Raw genomic sequence first — 21,484 nt, 5'->3', positions numbered from 1 at the left:
AGGCGATTAACAATTAAACAAAGAATGCAAGTGTTTAAAATAATTCAAGGAAATATATTCTATGGTTTGACGGCGCTTTATATTCCATATATTGCTAATTTAGCAGCTGTGAATGTGTGTTGTTCATTAAGACTGAAGACAACATAATTACTCTGCCTTTTTTTTAATGCATATGATAGTGCTTTTCTTCATTTCACAGGTTTCATATCACAAACAATACACCCGCTATTTAAATAACTTCTACTGTTTTTTTTTTGTTTTTTTTTAATTGTGTAAGCTTTAGAGCCCAGCCTAACAACATAACAGCAATGTTAGGTTATGTTTAATGTCGGAACAGGTCGACTGGTGGACAAGATCCTTTTTTGTGCGCACAGGCCCATATGTAAAGGAAAACTACAGGTTGTAATGTTACAACTGTTTGCATGCTTCCTTTCTTCCTTTGTTTAATGTAGGCTCTCATTACCACGTGGTGCTAACAGATTGTTTGAACTGGAGAGAAAAGCCATTCGGAGCTAATTAAGCAGCCATTCCCGGCTCTATTCACCGGCAGAGGAGCGAGGAGCACAGGCATTTGTCAGCGCTCGACCCCGCGTGGTATTGATTGACAACGCTACTCCGTGAGTGACAGCCTCCACGCCGCTCGGCCAATGGCAGGGCGCGGAGTAAGTGCGCCGCGCTGCCATTGGACGAGAGGCCTTAAAGCCGCAGAGGAGACCCACGTGGGGACAGAGACGAGGCTTCAAAACAAGGCGGAGTAGCAGAGAGCTCAGACATGGCTGATGTTCATATCAGACAAAGGCAATCATCTCCCCTCTCTCTCTCTCTCTCACCCTCACAGGCAGGAGCGTGGACGTGTTGTGCAAGAATCAGGAGAAACTTATAAAAGCCCCACAGTATATGACGAGTTGTGTCGCCCCCGCGGCTTCAACATGGAGGTTATCGTCGATTGATTGGTTGTTATTGTGTCCTTCACGCTCTCATCATGTGTGGGAAGTTAACCCCCACCCCCCCGGTTTTTAAGCATTGTACATATTTTACACCAACATTTTGTAACAATGTTATAAAAACTCCACCCACGTCTCCTTTTATGGAGATACAAACTGAAGCATGCTTCACCCCCCCCCCCCTCCTCATGATGGTGGTCTCACCCAATAATTCATCAACTTTATGTGGGCAGCAAAATAAAATAATAATAATTAAAAAGATCACATTAATGAGGCTCGGATGTGGCATTAGTGCTGTCCAATGTGAACGTTACCATCGGCGCACTAATGCTGCTGCTGCTGCTGCTGTTGGTGAACACGGTGGGACGGACGTATGAAGAATCCTCAGCGCTGGATCCACGGGGATGATGTCATGTAGCTTCGCGCCCCACGTGGGGGCCGTCGCTCTCCGATAGGCAGATGTGACCGTACTCCTTCCCCGTAATCCGATTGGACAGATAGGCGCTTTCACGGCAGTTCAGCCTCTGCTGCCTGTGTGTGGCAACAACCAGGGTGAAGCTGGACAACCGAAGGGGGAAACGCGTGATTGTGGAGAGAGTACCATGTTACGCTTTTAAAGAATCTCCAACCTACACTCGAGTCGGAAGGCAGATTTTGGAGGGATTTTTGTATATTTTTTCTTTCTTTTTTTGGGTGGATTAACCAGCTCCACATTCACCGGAGGTTGAGATTTAAAGTAGTTTTGGTCGAGCTCGATCAACTGTGGTTGTACGCGCTCCGGAGAAAAGACGGAGGATGCGTGTCGGGATCCGCGCTCACACCAGGAGGGATTAAATGCATGAATTACAGCCCGCTCTGATTCTCTTTCCTCGGGAACAAAAGTCGGACGGAGCGCGCACGGGTACGTAGCCTGTTTCACAGACAGAGTTGTTGGTTTCCGTGTCTTTCTGTCGGTTGTTTTGTTGTTGGGAGGTTGGACGGTTTACCACAGCCGCTCCATCACCGCTCTCTCCGCGGAGTCAAACACGAGGTGTGCGAGCCAGCGGCAGCGGCAGCAGCTGCCGTCGGCCCCGGCCTGTCCGTCCTCCCCCCCCTGGTCTGTAATGGGGCTTTTTGTTGTTGTGGTCATTTTACGGACACTAGTCGACATCAGTGCAAACATTGGATTTCCACGTCGAAAAGTGGTGATTTCCTCGTGTGTTGTTTGTGCATAAATGTAAATGATAAAATGCGACATGTATGTGTGAGTGTGTTGTTTGGAGTCAGTCGTTGACCACTGACCGAATAAGGTCATCGAGAATCAGAAAAGCGCACAGGACTGGTGCTGGGGTTTTTTGTGTGTGTTTTTTTTTTTTTTAAACCCTCGAATTTTAATGACACTGGACTAATTTGGTGCGCTGACTACTTATTATGTGTCTTTCTTTGTCTATAGATTAAACCGCGTCATTTCCCAACACTCGACCTCCCCTCTTCACCCCCTCCTCACCCCTGTGAGCCGAGGCTGGTGTGGCTCTGAGCACGTTTGAGCCATTTTGCCAAAGGACCTGCTGAACGCTGGAGACATAAACAAAGGATAGTTTTCCAAGATGTATCCACAAGGCCGACATCCGGTAAGAAAGCGCTTCCTCTCCACTCACTACAGCTTACACAGTGTATCTGTGTGTGACAACAGTGGCGTGTGACATGGTTCCTGACCGACGGTGTCCTCACAGTTAAAGAAAAAAAAAGCCGTCCCCACAGTCAAAGCAGCTCATCACATTTCTCTATGTTACATTCTAATGTGTTTATGTTACATCAGAACATGCACTTAGTTGTAAATGGACGCAGATGGTTTGTGCATGCCTGGAGATATTTACTCAGCCATGCACTAACATATGACTCTGCTGAATATAAAGACAGGTGGTGGTTTTAATTCTTCTTCTATTTTTTTTATCTTCCTCAAACTGGATTTGATGTTTAGTGTGAAAGCTTTTTTATGCCGTGTTGTTAGCTTCAGGAGGTGTGAAGCAGACCCACCTGCTCAATGTGGCAATGTCTTATTTTCTGCAGAGGAGATATGCTCTTCCAAATAGTCTAATATTATAGTATAATAATACTTTTATATTATTATCCAGCAGCATGGGACATCTTGCAGGAGATGATAAAGAAATCCCTCTCCCGTTTCTCGACTGATGTGTTTTTTTTTTTTTTTTTAACAACCTTCTTCCAGCCTCCACATCAGCCCGGTCAGCCTGGCTTTAAATTCACCGTAGCAGAGTCTTGTGACAGGATTAAAGATGAATTTCAGTTCCTACAAGCCCAATATCACAGGTAATGATTCCACCCAATGCTCAACATTTACTCTCTATTGAATAATAAAGCTAATATGTGGTTGTTGACCTTTACACAAATGAAGAAAGACCACATTTTTCTTACATACACTGCTGTCAAATTGCTAAGTGTGTTATTGAAGTGACAGAGAAGCCTGAAATTGACACCTTGTCTTCTATTTTAGTCTTAAGGTGGAGTATGACAAACTGGCCAATGAGAAGACGGAGATGCAACGCCACTATGTCATGGTAAGATTGTGTTACAATAGGGAGCAATTATGGTTCCAAATTGCAAGGCTTGTTGTAGATCTAGTTGGGGTGGAGTGAGACAGGCTTTTGTGATCACCTGTGTGGTGGTTAGGGCGGGCTGAGTGTCACGTACAGGCCTGTGAAAGCCCCCAGGGGGTTTTGATGTGGCTGGTTGTTACAGAGGTGTTCTTCCTGACTGGCGGGCGGCAGTGGGCTGTGGCTGCATTATAGTTTGCCCCTGATCTCCAAGGGTCGCCTGCAGCATTGCCCTCTGTGTGTGCCGATCTGATTATTCTCCTAGGAGACACGCTTAGACATATGCACAGCCATAAATTAGGCGTGAGCTGTTGGTGGAGGGCCAGAGCGAGTGTGTGGGAAAATTCACCACAGCAAACAAAATGGAGGATGCAGAACATGCTGCAGGTTATTCTGCAAGACGTCAAGCTTGGTTTGAGTGGAAACATTCAGTATTATCTTTAAATTAATCAGCTGTTTAGGAAAACATAGGTGTGCCCATGATGCAGGAATTTGGTTTAGACATGACGCAGAAGGTTCTTCAGTGGCAGTGTGCTCTGTTGTCCCAGGTAAACACACCCGGGATGACTTAAACCAATACACGCAGGCTTAAGTTAAACATTCTTTTCACAGGAAAACAACATGTCAGCCTGACAGGGAGGAGGTTAGGTAAACATGTAGGAAAGTATCCCACAGCCAGCACTGGGTGTCAGGTTACGCTACGGCTGTGGGGCTCTGATCTCAGACAGAATGGCTCTCTTGTTTGAGAGTAATTTTCGAAGAAGCTAATGGACTGAATAATGCATTGGCCTCATCAAATAGACGCTGACTGGAAAGCCATTTCTGCCCTGGCTGCCACTTGTGGGCTCCACGGATTACATTTCAGCCAGACAGACTGACCTGGCTTGAAATATCAAGTGTTGAGCAATCGTGTTACGCTAAGTAAACAGACATCCTGGAGATCTGAGAGCTTAAGATGGTGATCAATAAATCCAGCCCTTTCTTCTTCTTCTTTGTGCCCACACTATAAACAACACCAAATCGATTTATTGAATATCCGCTGTCAGCTGTTCAAAGAACTCCTTTTTTTCCTCTCCGAGTCTATTTTATCACATTTGCTCACAGCGGCAGGATTGGACTTGCATTTTAATCACGCTGAAACCTTGTGATGATGTAATCAGTGTAGTGATCAATTATAATAGTCATGTTATATGTGATGTGAAAAATAGCAACAACCTAGTTGTAAATGTGACTTCTATCAGCTTGATTGATTACAGCTGAATCTTTGCTTTCCTTTTTCAGTATTATGAGATGTCCTACGGGCTGAACATAGAGATGCACAAACAGGTAAGTACCATTAGGTTTCTCATGTCTTTCAGCTCATTGCTTTTCCCACAGTGTCAGAGAAAGTCAGACCCAGGAAGAGCTGCTTATAGGGCCTTGAACTAAAGTGAGCATGGCAACAGGCTGTGAACAGGTGGATCTACTGCAAACAAACAAAGCAGTATCATTACTTGTATAATTGCTGAATTGCTGACTCTTATAACCTCCTCCTTTGTTTGCCAGTGGTTTATAGGCATGGATTTGTCTGAGGGTTTTGATAAGATTAGAGGTAGACTTTGGCAGGCTTGGCCTTTGACTTAATGATTAAAAGGAGGCCCGGTTTTGAAAATGAGCAGTGATTACAAGAATGGGGCAAAAGTCCTTCTGCCCCTCATTATGTCCTTATCTTCATCAAAAGATCCTACATGCAATTGTTCCACAGATCAATCGCATCTGATGCCTGATGAGATAAAGATAGTATGAATGAGTAACCCTGAAATTCCCTTGCAAGCTGCTCTTAAACCAGCAAAGCTGTCTCCTCCCTTGAGACAGTCATAGCATGGTTAGCAACAGCATTGGGGGCATGGTAGATTGGTGTGGGGAGGGTGATCCATCAGTGTCTGGGCCCAGTGTCACACTGCCACATGTCTGTCAGGGCTCTGGCTGCTGTGATAGCTTCTGTCAGGCACTTATCGCCAACCAGAGGAAAGAGGAGGGGGATGGAAGCCGCAGACAAGTAGGAGAATAAGGCTGGGGGAGGGGCAACAGCCCAGCTCTGTGTAAACAGGTTAATCGACTGATCCATTTTAGCGCCTGACTTTTATCAGGAACCTCAACAGAGCTGATGGAAGCGCTTGAATAATTCATCAGTGGGGCCCTAACCTGCTGAACAGAGTGTTTGTGAGCAAACAGTGTGGGCCCGTTCATGCAGCTCCCCCAGCTCAAGGCTCGGGCAGCGGAGGAGGAAAAGATGGGGAGTGGTTAACAGGCAGGGTTGGGATAGACTATTGGATGCACACAACCATATTCTTTTACTGCCGGGAGATTTATGTCATACTGTGGAAATCCATTCCTTTAACTGTGCCTTTTTCATTACTGTGCGGTGGACGTAATTCACATTTTAGAATGCACACACCAACACAGCTGAGATGGACCGATGTCGCAGTGTCATGTGATCCCCCCTCTGTCAGGCGTGACAGTATGTAGATGCAAACAGTTCATTTCTGTTGCGTGATGTCAGCTAGTAATTACCATCATCTGGTGCTTGTTTCCAAGAGCTGCACAGGGTTGCTGTTGGGGAGGCTTAGTTAGATTTGGCTCTTACCTGTAGGTGTAACGGAGACATAACACAGACACAAGCATTTGCAAACTATCTGCAATATCCAAGTTAAAGCAAACGGAGGCAGCCAGCAGTGCTCATTCAAATAAAACAGGTGTGCAGTGGAAATTGGTTCGACAGATGGAGGTTTTTTAGGACCTCAAAAGCTCCAATATCTCCGACATAATGGGCTGAATTGGAGTTGAGTTACAGGTTGAGAACCGTTTGGTGTCATGTCTGTTAATATGCTAGAATTGTTTTTGTTATTTTATGGTTACAAAATGTAAGTCATCATCTAAGAAAACCGCCTGACCAGACTCGGTGCAGCAGCTCACAATGTCATAATAATGACTCATGCATCCATTTAGGCAGGATTTTGGTGCATTTGCCATCAATGCTTATAACCGCAAAGGCCAAACAGAAATGTATGCTGGAATCGCTTCAAATTAAAAACAACACTGAGACTGTCAGCGGCATCTCAGTTTAATGGGAACATGCCTCAATTTCTGGCTCAGACGAGCTACGAGTGAAGCATCGGTCTGAATTTCACCCTGTTAGAAAAATCAGGAAACGCTGTCATCTTGGGACAAATTGGAGACCCTCTAAATCTGACATGTCAAGTATTGTTTATATTTGGATCATGTGATCAGAGCCACCAGTTGTTTTCCCGCTGTATTTAATACTCATCAGTGTCACAGCTCCATTTTGCCACTGCTGATAGCAACAGGCCAATACCTTTCTGCACAGCATTGACAAGCCAGCCTGAGAGTGCTCTCAAAGTGGTGCTACACAGGTCCGAGTACCTGTAATTGTGTAGCAGCAGCACAAAGCTGGCCTCTCAAGGGCCAAGCTGTCATCTACTTAAAGTGGCAACAGCCCCATTTTTATCTGCCAGTGGAAAAAAACTCCTCAGAGCGCTGCACTATATCTATTTTGACAGCGGTGGTGAGCTGGCTTGATGCTTTTCCCGTGTATTTACATGTTGTGTTGTGAGACTGTGGATGCTGCCAGTTGTTTAGGGCATGGTGGATCGGCAACCTCCTGACCTCTCCCAGCCAGCTGTCACCATGACACTAAGCTACAGACGAATGCTCTGTTCGCTCAAGGCCTTTTCACAAATCCTGTCAAATGTTCGACTGCTATTGACATGGCTTATCTCAACAAACATGGATTATACAGGCTCTGTAGCTTTTCAACTATTTCTTCAGCTCTTGCTAGAGCACTTATCACATTGCATTAATACTAATTCCCATAAAACCTCTATATAAACCTTTCATTGCTTCATCCGTTATAGGTCAGATTTACTGTGTGTCAAAAGAGACTAGAGTTCACTCTTGTCTTTCTTGACTGTGGACAGCAGTTACTTTATAATCAGTTTTATCTTGTTTATAGTTGCGACACATGCTACCCTTTTATATTTGTTGTCGTGCTGGCTTTCCTTGGCTAAGTGGCTATCCATGTTGCAGCTTGGGTCAGCAGGTCTTGTTCTGTTGGACATTACTCTCCAATCTCTCTGGCTCTGCTCAGAGGTAATACATCTGGCTGCCAAAACTGCCTGGCATTTCTGCCATGTGTAATAAATAGGCTGGCAGTCTGCAAAGTACATTGAGTATGCTACTGCAAATGAAAAATCGGAGAAAATCCCTGTGATGTGTTTGTGTTCTGCAGTGGCCCTGGGTTGAATTGCAGCTCATAAATTCCATTGATGATGTAGCTTTGGCACCGCTATTTTTCTGCTCCCTGTGCTGAGCTCTAACCTGAGCGTCCTCCTCTGATAGAAGGAGGAATCAGAGGAAGTGGACTATGCTTTTACGGGGGTGATTCGCCCCCCCCCTCCCCAGCACACCTCCTCCTGTTGCTCCTTTTTTATTCGCCATTCATTTGCTACTTTCATGTGATCGACAGGCTGAAAATTCAATTTAATGACCTGCCTCTAAGCACGTAATATGATTTTAAAGCCTGTTACGGTCAAGCAGAAGTCCCATTTGCATAATGATCCCAGCAAGATAGGGCTGCAGCCGTTGCCATGGCAGTTGGTAGACAAGCAGAGGAATGGAGGCAGGCTTGTGTAGATGGATGGGCGGTTGGGGGGGGGGGGGGGCTGGGTTTGGTACAGCTGATTGCAGTGAGAAATGGCCTGGCCGGCAGTCTTGTAAAAGAGGAGCACTAGCACTGCACTCATAACGTTTACAGGCTGGTATTGATCATAGATGTGAGGTGTGTTACCCTTGAGGTCATTATGGTTTCTAATCTTTGCGCAACCTGCAGTTATAACCTCTAATGTAAATGGCCTTTGCTTTCACATGTAAGTAAACAGTGCTGTCTGGTTAGTGGGCCTTACTTCCTGGGGTGTGGTTGTGTGGTTTAACTTGGAGGTTAACTGCAGGACAGCGCTGTTGCAGATGAGGGGACGCGGGGCAGAGTGAGAGAGGATCCTCTCAACACAGCAGCACTTTGCTTGCTCATATCCGTTTAGCATGGAGTGCACTCTCAGCACAGCTGTGCTCCATCCCCCTGGGCTCTCCTAATGTTTTAAATATTTCAAATGTCAATATCACGCTGTTTAGAGGATGTTGAGTCAAGCAGTTCTGATTGCCGCAGCAATTGACTTAATCGGTGTAAACATTAGAGGCGGGGTTATGTGAAGTCACTGTCTGTTTCATACTTTACCCTCTAATTTTGCTCCTCTTTTGTTTCGCAGACGGAGATTGCCAAGCGGCTCAATGCAATTTTAGCTCAAATTATGCCTTTCCTGTCACAAGAGGTGAGTTTGAATGTGGCTCCCAAACACGGGGAAAGTTTAGCTCTAAAATAAAGTTGCATGTTGTTGCCTCTATTGTAAAGATGCTCCTGCAAATAATGTTCAGGTTCAGCAATTCACAGTAATTATGTGTGGCATTTGCTATCGCTTTTAAAACTGCAGCAGTGTGATGAAAATGAGGTGTGAAAGTCACAGATAAGTGGAGTGGGATAAGTGGGTGTGCGAGAGATTTTCGCTTGTGCCAATCATCTGTTGTAAATGTCTTCCCACAGCACCAACAGCAGGTTGCTCAGGCAGTGGAACGGGCTAAACAGGTGACAATGACTGAGCTGAATGCTATCATCGGGGTACGTGGACTTCCCAATCTGCCTCTCACCGTGTGTATACCCCCTTTTATTCCTTTATTTGACATTGGATAGGGGCAAATCTGCACAAAAGATTATCAGAAGCTGTAAACATTACTTTTCCATGACCTTCATTCAACAATTGTCTGTACTATTGATTCAATCTAATACACCACATGCTTAACTCGTAGTGCAGATTTGCCCCTTCTTGAATCACATGTGTTAATTTTTTGTTTCCACTTTGGTGCTATATTTTTCACCATTAAATTCAAACTTTATGCACAGCAATTGTAGCTCTCCAGGGCTCTGGTCTGATGTTCCCGCTTTAGTCTCTGTGGCATCTTCACTGCCTTGTTGTGTGTTTATAAATGTGAGCTTGAGAGCTCTTGAGATCCCCTTCGCAGCACGTATTGCTTAAATTGGCTAAGGTTTTAACGAGGAGCCTCATCCCTCACTGCTGACCTGGATAGCTGTGGGAATTAGAAGGCTGAGTGTGAGCAGAACACAGCCAGTGCTGCATGCTCGCCGAGACAGTACAGACAGCAGTCAGCAGTTGTGACTGTGCTGCACAGCGTCTCCTGCACACCGCAGCACTGAGCGGTAATGTGTGGTGTTCATCACTGCTTCAAAATACCATCTGCTCCTCATTGATCAGTGGTACTCAACCTGTCCTCTGAAAAGAGAAGTGATTGGTTTCACCCTCAATACAAAGCTCAAGCTATCTGTGATTTTACTATTACAGTTGAATCTTTGCCGGAACTTTAGCATACGTAAGAGGCCAGCACAGAAGGCTGACTTGATGACTCGAGGCACAGATTGGAATTCAATGGGTGGAGGAGAGTGGTTTGTTTTTTATCTCCTGGACTGAAACAGATGCTTTATTACACCCTCACTAAGGCAGAGCAGCTGCAAGCAGCAGTTGTTCCCGAAGAAAAGCAAATTTGATTTGTGGCTCCTTCCTGTGTGTTTGTGTTTGTACATTTAACAATATAATGTGTGAATACTGTTGTAGTTTTTGGTGTAGCTGTGATCTTTTATCTGTGGCCGCCTGTCGGTCTCCGTCTATAACTTGAAACTTGTAGCATTAAATATCAAGACTTGCGTCGCACACCCTAGAAGGCTGACATGTCGATTCATGATTTCAACATGCGTCGCTATTTCACACCTGGTGTGAACTGGTCCGACCTCCTTCCAAGTCCCGCTGGTTGCTCGTGTCAGAGGCGCTGCAAATGTTGCTACTGTATGTTTTTTTTTACGAATACCATTCCATTCGTTATTCATTGAGGAGAAGCTCTGTAGGCATGCCAAAATCCTCATGCATATTGTAAAGCAAGGTGGGGTGAAAGAGCGTGCCAAGTAGACAGACAGCGTCCAGGAGCCAGCTGCATGCCTTATTGATGGGGCCGTGGGCCATTAATAGGATGCAAGTAGGGCAGCTGGTTGTGTTGAGATGAACCTGGCTGGTGGTGCTTCCTGTTTCACTTAAACACATGAAAATATTCAGAGAAGTCCATCGCTCTCCCTGCAAGTGGCCACCTGGACACGGCCTCACATGGCTGTAAGCATGTTGAACAATGAGGAAAAAGAATACAGTACACAATACCGTATGATAATGGAGAGACAGGTTTCCGATTCTCCTTTCACCTTAAATATCTATTCTAATGTGCTATGCTGTTGTTAATGGAATTGGTTGGAAGTGTTTGTGCATGTTGGATGGCACTTCTCCTGCCCAAGTGCTATGGGTTTTCACAATACTACTCTAACTAAACTGTCTGCCCGTGTGTTTTTATGTCTGTAGCTACACTCGGTCAGGGAGAAAAGGGCCAAAGAGAAGGTCTTTATCTTGAAATATTAAATTAGAGGAAATGGGCCACACTCCTTCCTTTATTTATTATTGTCTTCATTTATGGTCCTCTAATGAGGGCTCTTGCTGATCAGCCATGCATATTACCCATCAGTGCCTCATTAAACACAATGAGCATGGATTGCTCTCCCCTGCCAATGAACTGGCTCCTTAATTTCCCTCATGGACGCAATATTAGAGCACACGCTCTTTCTCGCTTGCTCTTTATTCTCCCTCTCTTTATCTGTCTCCATCTCTTTCTGTCTCTCTCACCCTGCCCTGGCTTTTCTTTTTCTTTTGTAATTAGATTGACATCTGTCCAACGGGTCAGTGGACAAGGTTGCAAGTTAGAAATCTTTTTTTTAAACACAGACCTCCTTACCCTCAGGGCAGATAGTGAAGAAAGCAAGAAGCAATTAAAATGCCCAATAGATCATTATTAGGGTCATATTTTCAGTGTAATTTGCCCTTTGGTAAGCCCCGTCACTGAATCTCTGTTATAAAAAGGAAATTTAAAGGCAAAGTCCTACTGAGTTGGACCCCTGTATATTGTACCACTACCCAGTTATAAAATGTCTAATATTCCTGAAATGGTCACTGATTGAAATCTACCCTGTAAAAGACAGGAGGTACATGCTGTAACAGCAGCTGAATTATTCAGTTGGCTTGTAGACGAGTAATAAATTGCTGATGTTTTTATTGGCGTCTCGGCTAAGTATTATTTAACCTTGCTTTAAACTGCTTACTTCCATGCTGAGTGCCTTTTAACTCCCATCCATTTCCCTCTGCCTTTCAAATATTGATGGTGAATATTGGAGGGTTGAGTGAGTGCCAGCATGGGACCCCTGCTCCTGGCTCCCGGAGCAGCCTTCCAGACGCACACACACAAACACACATTCAAATGCTCCGAGTGAGAGGGAAGGAGTGCCAGCGTGTAGCACTTAGTGGTCCCAAAGTCTCTTAAAGTTTGGGTGTGCAATGAATTCGTGTTCTGTAAATCCAAGAGCATAAAAAAGGAAATTGGTGAATTGATGTCAGTTGTGTTTTTTTAAGTGTTAAACGTAGTTGTTTAGCCCGCAGGCTGACTGATTCCGACACCGCTTCATATGCTTTACAGCCATATTTCCACTGCATGGAACAGTATGGTGTGCATTTTTTTTGCATTTCCATTAGAAATAGTACCAGACTAACCTCGCCGTTCCATTCTTTGGCATCCTTCCCTTGTGGTACCAGAATGGTGCGATATCGTTAGACTAGTAAATATCAAATGGACGTTGAGGCAAATGCACACAGTCTATTCTCATACAAAGCTCGATGTCTTGTTGTGACAAATAATCACGAACCGAGCAAAAAAAAAAAAGAGCTGTTGGAATGTCCTCCATTGTTGTGTATTGTCTGTACGTCGTCCTTCGTTGTCGTCGCAGCAGTACAGCGTTTTGCTACCAAGTAAAAGTACTTTTCTCAGTCGAAATGCAAGCCTGATCCAGCGCTTTACCATTACAAACCATGCAGTACTGTACCAAACCGTACCATGATGGAAATCCGTGTAAGACGATCGCTCAATTCGCTGATGACACAGTAGTGCTTCTGTGCTGCACTATGAAATGCACCATTTTACCAAAAATGAAGTATTTCCTCATTGTTAGGTGGCTGTCTGTCTTTGCTTTGTTTTTTTTAATGAATGTAGAATGAAAACAACAACAACTTTATTTTGTGTTTGACCCGTGCGCTGCCAACGCTGTGCGACTGAATTTGTCGATCCCCGCAGCTTTGCATCAGACGTGTTGAGCAGTTTATTATGAGTCATAACTTCTACTCTCCTCAGCACAGATCTGGGGCTTATGCCACCCTGGTCTGGTATGGAAATAGCACTGAGGGGGGATTGGTTTCTGATCCTCACAGTAATAGATGTGTGAATGTGCTAATATCAGCTGGGGTTTATCTGATCAGACTCGTGTTCGGTTTTGGTTTCGCCTTGCCTTTTCCCTCTGACCCACTCGGTTTCTTTCTGTTTTTCTTCTTGTCTACTAACAGCAGCAGCAACTCCAAGCACAGCACCTCTCCCACGCTGCTCATGGGCCTCCAGTTCAGATGCCACCTCACCCCTCAGGCCTGCAGCCGCCCGGCATCCCCCCTGTGACGGGATCTGGATCAGGTCTGCTGGCTCTCGGCGCCCTGGGCAGCCAAGCTCACCTCCCAGTGAAGGATGAGAAAAACCATCATGATCTGGAGCACAGAGGTGAGGGGTTAAACTCGTGGCCGTCCATACAGGCATTAGCTACGTCACCAGTTTGTTCAGGAGAAATGAAACTTGTATTATGACATTATTGCATAGATGTAAAACAGGTTAAAAGCAAATAAGTGCCTCACACTACAGAGCAGAATCCTAAGGCCCTTAGGTGAGCACCACATCCTGTCTGTTCACATTCTGTCTGGGTAATGAGCTGGTACATTCCCAGCCCATGACAAAATAAGCTGTTCAACAGCATTAAAACACACAGTGATAAGAGGGGCCATGTGCCCTGCAGCTGAATCTCACACGTTCAAGCGCAAGCATCTGTTATGATCTGCTAACTGACTTGTGTTTCTCTTTGCTCCACTTGGTTTCATCATCGCCTCCGCCTCATTGTAATGTCTGCGACACAGAGAGTACGGTAAGTGTCCAAATCTGCATATCTTTATCAATTTTAATCATTACATTGTGTGCGTGTGTATGTTATACAAATTTGCACTTGTTTACTCTTCTACACACATCGTCTGTGTTTCGGAGTATTGTATTGTATTGCTGTTTTAATTCGCTTTCAGTGAATTTATTAATTAGTTTAGAAATGGAAGTCCTGTGTGTTTTAATCCAAGAAGGGAAATGACTGGTATCATGCTGAAAAGATTAGAAGCCTTGTTATTTCCTCACATTTACAGAGACACTAGGACTTATTATTCACGAAGGATAATTTTATCCCTTCTACTGTCTTTATTGTTTGTTTCTTCTCCCTGGCATGTGTTGAATGTTTTCGGAACAAAAATGGAGGATTGTTTTGTTTTCCTTCCCTCCTACCTGCCTGGCTGGAGCTGCTAAAGCATTTTATTTGAATGGCTGCGATCTCTGATGGCTTGTGATGGGCCTGTGAGATTGTGTTTCTGTGAGCCTGGCTCGCTGAATGGGTGCAGTCATGTCTGAAGAAATGGAACTCCCGGGGCGATTAGCAGGCCTGTTTTGTTTCTGTGCTCTTGTCCCAGGTCATCTGATAGCAGAGTGGTGACTTTGGTTAATGACTCACGCTAAGCATCTCTTTAAAAGTCAGCCATTATGCAGACAGTGGCCCTCTGCCCAGACTGCTTGTCCATCGGCCATTGTTAACTTCCCTGGGCTGCTGCTGACTTGGTCCATGTTGTTGCTTTGGTCCTCAGAGGAAGGGACAGAGAATAAGGGAGAACTTGGCAGGTTGGAGGCAAATGACAAACTCCTGTGAAAGCTGCTGGACACCTGCCGAGTTCCTCCCATTCTGTTGGCGTCTGGAGTGAGTTGTCCCAGCTTGTGTGGGCAGGCCAGCTTCATGAAGAAGCAGCAGTCAGTCCCATGCTGCTGTGTCCACGGACAGGATATAGATTCTCTTTCTTTATCAGAGCTCAAAGCCTGAGCTCACATGGTTCCTAAGCACGCTGCAGCAATCGATGTCCCATGCCCACGACATAGAGTCCCCCTTTTTTCCTTCTGTCTCTCTTTCTCTTTCTGTCTATCCCTCTCTCTGTCTCTCCTCCCCCCTTGCTCTCTCATGCTTAGCCTGACTGACTCTGGAGAAAAGACCCTCTGTTCACCCACAACACACTGCTCATGTCCCTGTGAGGTTGTTTGTTGTCCAGTTATGAGGAGGAGGGAGCCCAGCTCAGAAAACAAGCCCTCCGCCTTTCAATTCAGATAACGGGCCATTCTGTTGTGTAGCCAGGGACAGGCTTGTGTGTGAGATTGGGCTTGGCTGGTGTCAGGAACTGTTTGGAGCAGGCCTGCAGCTGCATTTTAAAGAGCCTGCGGCATCCATAGTTTTCTAAATGAAGCATCTTTGGTATTTCAGTTGGCACGGCATGTTCTCTGAATTTGTAAAGGATGAATGACTCACCAGTTTCTTTTACAGTGTAAGGCAAAATGGCAATTAAGTGTTTGGCTTTCTCTTTGCAGAATAACTCAATATCCCCATCAGAAAGCTTACGCACAGCCAGTGAGAAGCACCGCAGCTCCTCCGACTACAGTTTGGACTCCAAGAAACGCAAAGTTGAAGAGAAGGACAGCATGAGCAGATATGTAAGACTTCCTTGAGCCCTGATGTAGTCCTGTTTCACATTTCAATAAAACATTTATTGAGGTGATTCATTTGCCATTTTATTTTACAGGACAGTGATGGAGAGAAAAGTGATGACCTGGTAGTAGACGTGTCAAATGAGGTAAGCAGTGAAGGACGGAACTGCAACTGTGGTGAGATGTGAAATAACGCTGGAGCATAAATATGAAACTCTTTCTGTTTTTTTTTCTCCAGGATCCTGCCACTCCTCGGGCAAGTCCTTCCCACTCTCCACCTGAAAATGGCATTGATAAGCCCCGCCCTCCAAAGAAGGACACACCCAACAGCCCTGCATCAGTGGCGTCCTCTGGTAGCACTCCATCGTCCAAGGCCAAGGAGCTCAGTCATGTAAGAGAGTTGACAACAAACCATGGGTTTAAATTGCAGAGAGAGACCAAAGTGATATGTGCCAATAAATCTAGGACATTTTCTGCAGTGGATTAGGAATGACTGTCGGTGCTTAAGTGCATGACTAAACGTCAGGGATAATATTGTCCTGCATCAGGATCAGCCAGGTCTTCTGTTAATAGCTCAATGTATTTAACTATTCCGGGGTTTTTTCCCCTCTGCCTCACTGAAAGATTAAGCCAAAGCAGTAAGGGGATAAAACCGGCCACATCTCCATTGTGACCATAATAGGTTTTAGAATAAATAGCAGTTTATGGCTCTGCGGGACTATGAGTGTTGTCAGAATTAGATTGGATTAAGTTCAGTTTGTGCTCAAATTGTCTGCACAGTGCCTGGTTCCACGATTTTGCTCTCTCATTCCCTCACCAGAATGACAAATCCTCCACGCCTGGCCTCAAGTCCAACACCCCCACCCCCCGCAACGATGCCCCCACCCCGGGCACCAGCTCCACTCCTGGGCTCAGGCCCATCCTGGGCAAACCACCAGGCATGGAGGCTCTTGGTTTGTACAATTCTCTTTTCACTGTAGCTACTGAGCGACTTATTCCATCCTTTTCTGAAGGACTGTTGTGTTAACATAGCCAATATTCCTCTCCTCTCTTTGTCTGTAGCTGCACCAGCTCTGCGTACCCCTCTGTCCATTGCAGGGTCTTACCCCCCCTTTGCCATGATGGGTCATCATGAAATGAATGGAGGTCTGACTAGTCCTGGTGTGTATGCTGGTCTGCACATCTCCCCTCAGATGAGTGCTGCAGCAGCTGCAGCCTATGGACGCGCCCCGATGGTAATGCACCCTTTCATGCCCCTTTATTTAGCTATATTTGGTATTAGCGACAAAAACTGCACACAGTTCGAGCACCATGCTGATTTTGCAGTGATGACTGGTCAGTCACAGATCTGTCATGCACATCTTTACTTGTGTCCTTCAGGGATTTGATCCTCACACTCACATGAGAGCACCAGGCCTTCCAGCCAGCCTCACATCCATATCTGGTGGCAAACCGTAAGTATTTCACCTAAGGGTTCCTGCTGATGCATTTATGCATTTCTTTGATTATCTGGCATTTATATTTATAACTAGTTTTGTATTAAAACGCTACTTTTTACAGGGCCTACTCCTTCCATGTCAGTGCCGATGGTCAGATGCAGCCTGTGCCCTTCCCACCCGATGCCCTGATTGGCCCTGGTATTCCTCGCCATGCCCGTCAGATCAACACACTGAATCATGGCGAGGTGGTGTGCGCTGTTACGATTAGCAACCCCACGCGCCATGTCTACACTGGTGGCAAAGGCTGTGTCAAAATCTGGGACATTAGCCAACCTGGCAGCAAAAGTCCTGTGTCCCAACTGGACTGTCTGGTGAGGAAGCTGATGATTCACCTGTGACTCTAAACTTTTTCACACACAGTATAAACTGTTTATACATAACATAATCAAATAATATACCACCAATGTACCACAACAGGCACAGTTTAACGGTAAATGTACCGCTCGACGCATATTGCTCATATTTTTCTCAGGATTTGTGGTAAATAGAAGAACTTTAAAGTGCCGAACAAGGAAAAAATGATCACAAACATGATACATTTCCCAGAAATCTTTACAAAAGGTGAATGCATCAAGTTACAAATGTGTTTACTCCGTTTTAGTTTGAGAAAATTCTTGTCTTGGTTTATTCCAGAGAATTTTAATCCTCTTTTCCACCGACTTCTACCAAAATCTATCTCCAGCTCCACTGCACTGAACGTATATTGATTGATTTTGTCCTTTGTGCAACAGAACAGGGATAACTACATCCGCTCCTGTAAGCTACTGCCTGATGGCCGCACATTGATTGTTGGAGGCGAGGCCAGCACATTGACCATCTGGGATCTGGCCTCACAAACACCCCGAATCAAGGCTGAGCTCACCTCCTCAGCCCCAGCGTGCTACGCCTTGGCTATCAGCCCTGATGCTAAAGTCTGCTTCTCCTGCTGCAGTGATGGAAACATTGCCGTTTGGGACCTACACAACCAGACTCTCGTCAGGTAAGAAGAAAACTCCTTGTTGGCTTTGGCCCCCACATGAGGATTGCTGCCATCTGTGAGTCATTTTTTTTCCAAAAGAGAATGTCAATAAATGTTTGTTTCCTGTTTGACTTTGATTTCTAGGCAGTTCCAGGGCCATACAGATGGTGCTAGCTGTATTGACATATCCCATGACGGCACTAAGCTGTGGACAGGCGGTCTTGACAACACTGTTCGCTCCTGGGATCTGAGGGAGGGTCGACAACTGCAACAACATGATTTCACATCACAGGTACAGCAAAGAAGAATATCAGCAGCATAGGGGAGATGGATATCACCCGCACACTGACTGGAGGTGATTTTGTTTTAGTCCCAGAACTGTCAATAGTCACTCTTTTTTTTTTTTTCTCCCCTGCATTTTCAGATCTTCTCTTTGGGCTACTGTCCGACTGGAGAGTGGCTTGCTGTGGGCATGGAGAGCAGCAACGTGGAGGTGCTCCACCACTCAAAGCCTGACAAATATCAACTCCACCTGCACGAGAGCTGCGTCCTCTCTCTCAAGTTCGCCTACTGTGGTATGAACATGCACCAGAGATAACAATGTCTGTACTTAATGGCAGCGGGACCTTTTACTTAGTGTCTAGTGGAATGTGTGTGGGTTTTTTTTTTTTTTCTCTTAACATTCTGATACATTTCTCAGGTTTACAGACCTGACAGCTCTTCATTTATAGGCTGTTTCCTTTTTTTTTTTTATACCACTTTGTCATTTGAAGGAGGCCTGAATGCACTTCTTTTCTTTGCAGGTAAATGGTTCGTAAGCACTGGGAAGGACAATTTGTTGAATGCTTGGAGGACTCCTTATGGCGCCAGCATATTCCAGGTATGCCGATCAATACACTCTGTCTGCAGCTCGTCCAAAAGTATGCATAGTTGTCTCTGAGAGGAAGGACACTGCAACCGCTGCCTGACAGGACTCCCCTATCAGTGAAAACTGAACCTGTATTATTGACCTGACAAAGAAGTCTTTTTGAGGGCCAACTTTCCAGAACTTGATGTCACTGTAATCTAATCTTGGCCTGTAGTCAGCGAATCCTTTCCATTTAACGTCAGATGTCGCTGAGCATGTTAACTCTTTCTGACTTGAATGGTTTTTTTTTTGTTTTATTCTTTTAACAGTCTAAGGAATCCTCATCTGTCTTGAGCTGTGACATCTCGACCGACGACAAGTACATTGTGACAGGCTCCGGTGACAAGAAGGCCACTGTGTATGAAGTGATCTACTAGTGCAGACTGCTTTTGGATCAGAGCATGTTCATGCTCAGGAACATCAGACTCTTACTCCATCTACCTTCCCCACACAAAGACAGCATGGAGGTTGCCCGCAGTCGTGGGGTGGATGGGCAGGAAGTTTGGCGGTGCCAGACTGAACAGACTTAGTGCTTTTGAGGCTCTGGATGTCGTGTCCTTCACCTCTGCCCTTCCTCACTCATACAGCTAACAATTGTACAGCAAGTGCAGTTGCCCGAGGCACGAAGAAGAAAATAATGTCTTGCTGTTTTTTTTTCTGTTTGTTGGATATTTCTTTTTTATTTGTCATTTTTAATGTGGAGCTAAAGTTCCATGACACAACTAGAAGCGGCGCTTCATTTGGAGCTTCTCCTTGGAGGTCCTGTGAAAAGTGTACATAATGGAGTAATAAAAGGCCTTTTATAGATTTATATTTTGGTGTCCAGTTACACTTGTGATGGTTCTTTCTCTCTTGTTCTCTCCGTGATTTTCTGTCTCCTCTGGGGGTGGAAATTAGATTAGGACTTTGTAAGAGGATATTCTATTTCAATTTCTCCCTACTCCGCTTTTTTCCCCCATGTTCGTTGTCCAGAATGACCTTTTCGGAAATCTAATTTGGATTTTTTTTTCTCCCTGACAACGGCTTTTTTCTTCATTATTTGCTGTAACACAGAATACAGATCTTTGTCCATTGGATTTTAGCAGGGATGAATTCTGGAAATGTCTTTCTTTGGAGACTGGAAGATGGAGAAAATCTGGGTTTTCAGTCATTTCTGCTATTTGGTTCTGATGGGCAGAAATTCAGCTTTGAAATGAAGACCTCTTCCTGAACACTGGCTACTCTGTAACATTAAAATGGATAATTATCAACTGGAGGACTGATGGGTTTTATGGAGAGGCAGCTGTGATTAAGTTCAGTCTGGTCAATCAGCTATTGTATGAATCTTCATTTTTCCACTTAGCAAAGTTTAACATCAGACTTAAGTGTTCATTATTTCTTCTATTGTTTGACTCGTACTGATGTGCAAGAATTGCAAGTAATTATAACTCCTAAAAGTGGCAGACAAAGCCTTTACTACATTTGACATTTTTGGGTATGTTCTGTTTGCTTTCTTCAGTATTTCATAATATTTCTCTAATCCTCTCACAAACAGGACTGGTCTCTGAATAAACATACATTAGACTGTGTAGCACACACCTCATTATCCCTAAGGATTGTACAGTCGGCAGTTGTTGATAAATCAATAAACTGTTTTTATATAAAATCCTCGTGACTGGATTTCTAAAGTGCTGGTGCCTTGATATCGAACATTTTAAAATGTTTGACGTTTAGGGAAATACGCTTTTGCATTTTTGTCAAGAAATGGACAAGGCAACCAATACCTTCATGTCAGTTAGTTAGCTTAGCTTGACCCTAAGACTGGCGACCGGGAGAGAAAGCTATTGTTCAAATGCAGAATCCACCCGGTGCGAAGACGGATACTTTTTTGGCTGGGTGAAATACGATCCTGCTTACTCTGCTGGTTGGCTGCCTAAACCTCACTGTGATGACAAGGATCCTGGAAGTCGTGCCTGAATCATCAAACAAATATCATGCTCTAAAACCACAATGTGTTGCTTTAATGTTTTGAGGTTTTTCCAGGTTAAACAATAAATAATGTCAAATGTTAACTGGTGTACTTAAGAGATAGTGCTGGTAATGCTACATTTGGACGAAGACCGTCTAGCCTGTCCCCTGTTTTTTACGAAAGGCTGGCTTATTTTAATATTTTCTATATGCACAGTATTTGTTTTCTTATCAATATAGTTGTTGTGCGTTAGGAACATTTTGCTGAATATTTCTGCACCCTCTAGTCTGCATCTGCGGCACATATAGACTTTTTCACATGCTCTTTGACAGTAAAAGTCTTAATACTTTCAGGGACAACGAGTGTCTCAGGAGGGTGAGATTCTGGATTTTTTAAAAAGATATTGCCAGGGACTTCTGTCAATGGTTTGAAGTTAAAGAGCTTCTGTCAATACTTGGGGTAGCTTTTAAAATCACAGTGCAGTGTAAGAATCTGTGGCCTTATCTCAGATGGTGTTAACACTGAAAACAAAACTGGGAGTGATACAATAAGGCAGGTATTTTATGCAGTACCACTTTGGAAATATGACGCAAACACTGCTCTTGAGTTCTCTTGAGAGGTCTTTTGGTGGTTAAGTACTTTTGGGCAGGATGAGGTGAATGGCCTAGTACAGAGAAAGCCTCTTCTAGGATTCAGTGTGTGAAGCTGTGAGTCCTTCATGTGACTGCCTCTTCAGAGATGTTGTTGTTAGATTATAAAAGCAGAGCCGGATGCT

General features: G+C 44.7%; 1 protein-coding gene across 2 annotated transcripts; it reads left to right on the top strand.

The window, feature by feature from the left end:
* The first annotated feature begins 1,297 nt into the window (after positions 1-1,297).
* tle3a (TLE family member 3, transcriptional corepressor a) lies at positions 1,298-19,572 on the top strand. Of its 2 annotated transcripts, none has more exons than XM_058645143.1 (21): positions 1,298-1,845; positions 2,377-2,554; positions 3,154-3,254; positions 3,439-3,502; positions 4,820-4,864; positions 8,860-8,922; positions 9,192-9,266; positions 13,141-13,345; positions 13,753-13,760; positions 15,281-15,403; positions 15,493-15,543; positions 15,636-15,788; positions 16,218-16,350; positions 16,460-16,632; positions 16,778-16,851; positions 16,958-17,207; positions 17,628-17,875; positions 17,999-18,146; positions 18,279-18,429; positions 18,658-18,734; positions 19,031-19,572. In XM_058645143.1, exons 2-21 carry the CDS (start codon positions 2,531-2,533, stop codon positions 19,136-19,138), a joined length of 2,274 nt encoding a protein of 757 aa, XP_058501126.1. In that variant the 5' UTR covers positions 1,298-1,845; positions 2,377-2,530; the 3' UTR covers positions 19,139-19,572. The 2 variants fall into 2 exon arrangements, with proteins under 2 accessions (XP_058501126.1, XP_058501125.1); XM_058645142.1 differs by having other exon boundaries at positions 1,303-1,845; positions 9,192-9,296.
* The last annotated feature ends 1,912 nt before the right edge of the window (positions 19,573-21,484 follow it).

The sequence above is a fragment of the Solea solea genome, chromosome 12, assembly GCF_958295425.1.
Source record: "Solea solea chromosome 12, fSolSol10.1, whole genome shotgun sequence".
NCBI classification, from domain to species: Eukaryota; Metazoa; Chordata; class Actinopteri; order Pleuronectiformes; family Soleidae; genus Solea; species Solea solea.
Note: the sequence above shows the minus strand (reverse complement) of the source record. Positions and strands in the feature narration are given on the sequence as shown.